Below are 6835 nucleotides of genomic sequence, written 5' to 3'. Positions count from 1 at the left end.
GTCCTCCTTTAATTCTCAGTTGCTGACAAGCACAAACTGGCATCATCTCACACATTTTAATGGATTATAAGTTGGTTTGGTCCCAGCACTGATATCCACTCATGCGAACTCTGAATACATGTAGGTTGGTTTCAGATGTGTGTAAATGGAACAGGGGGCATGGGCTTTGAAACGTTACTGCTTGTATGCGATCGTGACAGACTGCTTCCCTTTCTCTCAGGATGAGGAGTGTCTGAGGCCTGGAGACGCCAGTGATTTCACCTTCCTAGAGAAGCTGGAGGACACTGTGGGAGGACACCCGCACTTTGTCACGTCAGTCGGATTCTCATCCTATCAGAAATAAATCCAGATTGCTGTCTCAGACCTCGCAACTCTAGCTGTGTCTAGTTACTGATGCTGTATATATCCTTGTTGTGTGTGTGTGTGTGTTTCCCTGTAGTCACAAGCTGGCAGACGGAAAAACCCGGAAGGTAATGGGCCGTGACGAATTTCGACTGTTGCATTACGCTGGAGAGGTCAACTACAATGTCAACGGTGTGTATGTGTGTGTGTGTGTGTGTGTGTGTGTGTGTGTGTGTGTGTGTACTGCTGTGAACATGCTGTCCTTTGGAAACACAGATAAAGCTTAGCAGTAAGGCCAGTGTCACATCCTCAAATGTGATGTTGTGATGAATTTGGCATGGCGGTCACTCATACAAAACTCATCAGTAATAAACACTACCAATAATATTCACTACAGTAAGTATAGCCTGTCTTCTATCAAAAAAATCAACATATTTTCCACCTTGTTCACAATGTAAAAGGGTGATGCTGTAGTTCTACCTCAGAATAATATGAGGTGTCTGAGGACTAAACATGACTTAGTGTTGTGCACTTGTAAAGAAAGTTGATCTTCTCTGTCTCAGGTTTTTTGGACAAGAACAACGACCTGCTCTTCAGGAACTTAAAAGAGGTGAGAGTGAGGAGAATAAATTGGGAGGTCAATGTGATGGGAAATGGCATCAGAACATGTTTATATAGTAACAAACAACTTACTTTGATCGAATGTACTTGATTTTGTGGTTAATATGTTCTTTGTGTGTGTGTTTGCAGGTGATGTGCATGTCTGAGAACAGGATCCTGACCCAGTGTTTTGACAGGGAGGAGCTGAGTGACAAGAAGCGCCCAGACACGGTGAGAAACCTGACGATGTGTGTAATCCTTCACTGGGCCCTAGGGCTTTCTCTGCCTGTTTTCCACTCTCTTATTAATTATACTCTCGTGCATCCCAACATACTTTCCCACAGCCAAACAGACAGCGGTGTGTTTCCCCGAGTGGGCAGGCTGATGGGGATTCTCTTCGGTCTCCCACTCACTGAAAAATGCCCTGACACTCGTATGCCCTTCACACACTGACACACACTGAACAGGGTACTGTCACAGGCTGGCAAGTTAGAGTCCCAGTCTTCCACACTGGGCCCAGTGTTCAGTCTCTACTGGACTGCCAGTCACGCCAGCCGCTCCTCTGTTTGCATCGTTCTTCTTAGATCATCATCTCTGTCTGCGGGCTTCGATTCGCCTTCGTTCGCCTTCCACCTCTTCAGTTTTTACAACTCTTTGCTTCGATTACTGACTAGCATCCTTTCCCACCGCTTACCCTCAGCTCTCCATCACTTCCTAACCAGGTTTCATTCGTTGTTTGTCTGTTTGTGTCTGTCCTTCCAGACAGCCACCCAATTCAAAGCCAGTCTGGCGAAACTAATGGAAATCCTCATGTCCAAGGAGCCATCGTACGTCCGCTGCATCAAGCCCAATGACTCCAAGCAAGCAGGTATGAAGTCCAGTCTTTTTTTTTTTTTGCTTATTATGGTCCAAGGTAAGAATGAGAAAAATGCTATGATGTATGAAGTAGCACATGACAAGAGTATAAATATGTGGAATTAAGTTCAGCAACCAAAAACACCTGTCATCTCAACACCGTTTAATCGTTGTGGTGAAAAGTGTGCATTTCTTGACAAACAAAAAAGACTGATCCTTGTGATTCTGTACTTTTTGGACATTTGGGATTTATTATTGAGTAATTTATCAGAACACCTGTTTATTCTCCTTTTTCATAATGAAAGAAAACTGTAATATTGTTATGTAAAAGTAACTGGGAGGAAAATAATGTTTTTGTGGAGTGATACACCAAATGATACAGGACAATCTGGCAGGTTTAACACCAAATAATAGCCATAATAATATGAATCTTAGAAGCAGTAGAAGACATAATTGTGAAATGTAATCACTGTTGAATGCTTAAAATTCACATTTAAATATCACTGGATTCATAGCATTAAATGTTTTGTTTTGAGAGTCAGAGTTTTGTTGTTTTTTAGCAGTTAAGTTTCACAGCTAGGTGTTCATTTGGTTCAAATGGTCATAGCTGTTGTTTACTTCCACATACTAGTAGTTTCCAGTGGTTTGTTTTTAAGCAGTAGTTCCTGTAGACACAGTAGAACCAGTTTAGCAGCGTCAGTAAGATAATATTTGTTCACAAACATCATGTTAAACCTGTGCTTTTGCTAATTCCAACCAGAACAGTTTGTTTTCAGCTGCATCAGTAGCTGCAGTGTAACCCTCCGTGTGGTTGTCAGTATATCGGACTGGCCTTTGTTTCTCTCCACAGTCGGCCTTTTGTTAGTTTTACACTGTTTGTCCTTTGTCACTCCTACTCCTGCTGCTTAGCATTTACTGCTTTTCTCTGGTTCATCTTTTCCAACAGATCTGACATTTTTCTGAGAATGATCTGACCCTGCTCTCCCTCTCCTCCCTGTCCCCAGGTCGATTCGATGAGGTGCTGATCCGTCACCAGGTCAAGTATCTGGGTCTGATGGAGAATCTGAGGGTGAGGAGAGCCGGCTTCGCTTATCGACGACGCTACGAGATCTTCCTTCAGAGGTGATCATATACCATTCTTTTTCTTCCAGTAAGGTCCAATCACAAGTCAACACTTCACTTGACCACACTGCGTGTACCACATGTGCCATGATTCAGAAAAAGAAGACGTAACTGTGGGAAAAAAATACTTATGCCACTTATCAAATACATCGTGAAAAGCAGAGCTCTGGTCAGTTTTGATAGATAAAACATAAACTGAGTTAATTTAGCATCACGGTCAGACCCTTTCTGTGGAGAATGAGTGCACAACGGTGAAATGTCACTTTGAGCCCAATGTGAATGAACACCTACAAGCTAAAAGTAAATACCTGCTATTGTAGTGATGGTTTTTGTTCCTCCAGGTGCAACAGGTTTTGGTTTCCTGTCTTTATATACCAGGAAGGTTTCAGGTGCCCTGTTCATGACCCTGAATAAGAGCATTATTTCTAAGCTGAAAATTCCAAGGAAAAGATTTTAATTAAGGTTTCTTCTATCTGACAAATTTAAGCAACATGGGAACTCTACCTTTTCGCCACTGAAAGGACTGAATGCTAGCAGAGGTGCAACTAACCATTATTTTTTTATTTTATTTTTGATTAATCTGATGTTTATTTTCAATAAATTGTTTGGTCTATTAAAAGTCAGGAAGAAAGGTGCCCTACAAAAGCCCAAGGTGACTTTGTCAAAGTCTGTCTTGTCGAGTGAACAGTTCAGATCCTGAAGTGCTGAAGTGAGGCCAGTAAAGAGCCTTTCATAGGCTGATCAGTGAACCCTAGACAAGGTTGGGAGTTGAACCTGGGTCTTGTAGTTAAAGGGTATTTGTGTCTGTCTGTGTAGGTATAAATCGCTGTGTCCAGACACATGGCCTAACTGGCAGGGGAAACTGGCCGATGGGGTGGCCACGCTGGTCAAACACCTGGGATATAAGCCTGAGGAGTACAAAATGGGAAGGTCAGTGCTACCCACACATACAAAGACAAACATACCAAAATCTGTACTTTTATATGAGTCGGATGTCTCGGATCATATAGTGCAAACTTAAATTGTCCGTATTGAAACCTTTTTTAAGCAGATTTTTACCCTTTAAAGCCCCTTTTAAGCAGTTTGTTTCCTACTTTCTGCCTTTTTAAACCATGAATTGCACATAGTCACATTAGTAAAGAACTAGGTTATGTTTTTAATATTTATTTGCTTTTAAATGTTTTTCTTTCAAGATCCAAAATCTTCATCCGTTTCCCAAAGACTTTGTTTGCCACTGAAGACGCACTAGAGACCAGGAAGCACAGTCTTGGTAAGACTTTCAGTTGCGTGAACCTGTGGGAAAGGTGCTGTGTAAAAACACATTTAATTGATTGATGGCTGTTTATCTGTGCTTTATGATTTGAACAACTGTTCTCCTCTCCGGTCGCTCTTTGTCCTCCTGCAGCCACCAAGCTACAGGCAGGATGGCGAGGCTACAGCCAGAAGTCCAAATATCAAAAACTCCGAGCCTCAGGTGAAGAAACAGCCACATACTTGCATCTTCACTGGGATCACTCTGCATTTTCTCTGGTCTAAAGTCTATTTGATAACTACAGTAGGTGAATCATAGTATATATAATGTACCTTGCAGCCATTGCCATCCAAGCATGGTGGAGGGGGATCCTGGCCAGGAGGAGGGCCCAGCGCAGGCGACAGGCTGCAGACACTATCCGCAGGTGCAAACCACACAGGAACACGGCAGCAGATGGCACAGTATACACTAAATACACTTAGAAAGCATGTGTGTGTTGACACCTGATTTTAAAATGCAAAGGACAAGATGTTGGGTTTGAATTTATTCACATCCAGTGTTAATTTTACCATCTGAATTTGATTTGGTTTTTGTCTTAGTTATTCTTGTGTAACACTTACCTTAATCCAACAGATTCCACCTTCAGTATGTCTTTCAAATGTTGTGTTTTAGTCGGAAGATGAACAGGTTTACATTATTATGAATAGGACACCTTCTGCCAAATCCTTTTCCAACCTCACCTCATCTCACCCTCAGGTTCATCAAGGGCTTCATGTACCGCCACAAGGAACGCTGTCCAGAGAACGAGTATTTCCTGGATTATGTTCGCTACTCCTTCCTCATGAAGCTGCACAGGAACCTGCCCAAGAACGTCCTGGACAAAAGCTGGCCGACACCTCCAGCTGCTCTCACTGAGGTACAGAGAAATGCAATGTGCAAATGGAGCTGACAGTGGAAGAAGTGCACTAGAAAATCAAAATAGGATTTAAACAGTCTTTAAAGGCCAAAATCTATTATGATATGTCTATACGTACCCAGTCATGGCCGAAAAAAATTGGCAGTCTGTTTTTGGCGTTCTGTGCGGAAAGCATCAGATTTGGCTTTTTGCTGCTTTTTTGTGTTGATCCAATGCAAACAAAATAAATACATGAGAATACAAACGAAACTGTGATTGCAACAATTTTCCAAGAGACATGCTGTTATCTGACAGAAATGCCAATATTTCTGGCTGTATATCTCTGCTGAAAAGTGAATTATTATGTGAGCTCTGTCTTTAGGCATCAGAGCATTTGCGTAAGCTGTCCATGCAGAACATGGTGTGGAGCTACTGCAAGAAGATCAGTCCTGAGTGGAAACACCAGGTGAGTGTTGTTCAAACACCAGTCAAGACCTGCTCTTATTAAACTTACTATCAGATTTCATGTTTGCTGCTTCCTCTATTGACTGTCATCAATTCTGTGTGAACAGATGGAGCAGAAGATGATCGCCAGTGAGATCTTCAAGGACAAGAAGGATAACTATCCACAGAGTGTGCCCAAGCTGTTTGTCAGCACAAGACTCAGTAAGACTGAGGTTTTTCTAATAAAAAAGATTTTTTTTTTTTGCGATTTCACAGGCGTTATGCTGTACTCTGTGGAAAAGAGTCTAACAGTATGTCTCCTCTTGTTCAGATGGAGAAGACATCAACCCCAAAGTGCTGCAGGCTCTGGGCAGTGAGAAGATGAAGGTTAGTAGACCAAAATCTTTAAACAAATGGCAGTTTCATAAATGCTGTCCATGTGTTTCTTCATTATTAGTGTTTTAACAATGATCCTTCTGTTCCCAGTATGCAGTGCCGGTCACCAAGTATGATAGAAAAGGCTACAAAGCTCGGCCCCGCCAGCTGCTGCTCACAGGCACCACTGCCATTATCACAGAGGAGGGCAAACTCAAGCAGCGCATTGATTACAGTGCTCTGAAAGGTCAGAGGTCAACAGCCAGAGTGGTCATTTGTTAAGGGGGGTGCTTTCTTTTGGATGTTGATCCGTTACAGCTTGTCCCTCCCCTGCAGGTATCTCAGTCAGCTCTCTCAGCGATGGCTTGTTTGTTCTGCATGTGCCCAGCGACGATAACAAACAGAAGGTGAGGCCAAGGACAGATAATGAATTAACCATGAACATTGCTGGTACACAACCTCATCAGATCTGAGGTAGTTTTGCATGAATGTGTCGGGTTTTTAATTGTGTCCCTATGATGGTTTCCAATCAGGGAGATGTAATTCTGCAGAGTGAACATGTGATTGAGACCTTGACCAAGATTGTAATTTGTGCCGACAAAGTCAACAGCATCAACATCAACCAGGGCAGGTGAGAACAGAACAAAGACACAGAGATCCACTTTGTGAGTGGATGGCAGGATGAATTTCAAGTACAGCCTTGATCCTGTTTTTCTGTGTGTTCTAACGTAATGCTAACAGCTGTGTAACACTCCTTTTAAAATATATCCCCAATGGTAAAAAGCAGGAACACCGATAAATGCTTGTTTGGAATCTTAGAGATTTACAGAGCACTTGAATCTACGAGTCTCCTGTTGTCAGTATGAAGTTCTAACCCAGTCTCACTGTCCCTCTGTTGCTTCTCCAGTATAAAATTTTCAGTGGGTCAAGGGCAAGAGGGGATAATAGAC

The 6835-nt window shown here is 42.4% G+C and overlaps 1 protein-coding gene across 1 annotated transcript in view; it reads left to right on the top strand.

Moving 5' to 3' along the window:
• Positions 1 to 6835, top strand: part of LOC109951832 (unconventional myosin-Ic) — a 49218-nt gene that overhangs the window by 39137 nt on the left and 3246 nt on the right. The window contains exons 14-31 of the mRNA XM_020586553.1: positions 221 to 312; positions 440 to 534; positions 906 to 952; positions 1093 to 1173; positions 1705 to 1810; positions 2802 to 2919; positions 3736 to 3849; positions 4113 to 4189; positions 4325 to 4393; positions 4511 to 4595; positions 4928 to 5087; positions 5449 to 5532; positions 5639 to 5732; positions 5842 to 5897; positions 5997 to 6132; positions 6222 to 6292; positions 6419 to 6516; positions 6793 to 6835. The exon at positions 6793 to 6835 is cut by the window's right edge and continues 53 nt beyond it. Coding sequence (XP_020442209.1) covers positions 221 to 312; positions 440 to 534; positions 906 to 952; positions 1093 to 1173; positions 1705 to 1810; positions 2802 to 2919; positions 3736 to 3849; positions 4113 to 4189; positions 4325 to 4393; positions 4511 to 4595; positions 4928 to 5087; positions 5449 to 5532; positions 5639 to 5732; positions 5842 to 5897; positions 5997 to 6132; positions 6222 to 6292; positions 6419 to 6516; positions 6793 to 6835 — 1626 coding nt within the window. The remainder of the gene's footprint in view (positions 1 to 220; positions 313 to 439; positions 535 to 905; positions 953 to 1092; positions 1174 to 1704; positions 1811 to 2801; positions 2920 to 3735; positions 3850 to 4112; positions 4190 to 4324; positions 4394 to 4510; positions 4596 to 4927; positions 5088 to 5448; positions 5533 to 5638; positions 5733 to 5841; positions 5898 to 5996; positions 6133 to 6221; positions 6293 to 6418; positions 6517 to 6792) is intronic.

Source organism: Monopterus albus, unplaced genomic scaffold (assembly GCF_001952655.1).
Source record: "Monopterus albus unplaced genomic scaffold, M_albus_1.0 scaffold8.1, whole genome shotgun sequence".
Classification (NCBI taxonomy): domain Eukaryota; kingdom Metazoa; phylum Chordata; class Actinopteri; order Synbranchiformes; family Synbranchidae; genus Monopterus; species Monopterus albus.
Note: the sequence above shows the minus strand (reverse complement) of the source record. Positions and strands in the feature narration are given on the sequence as shown.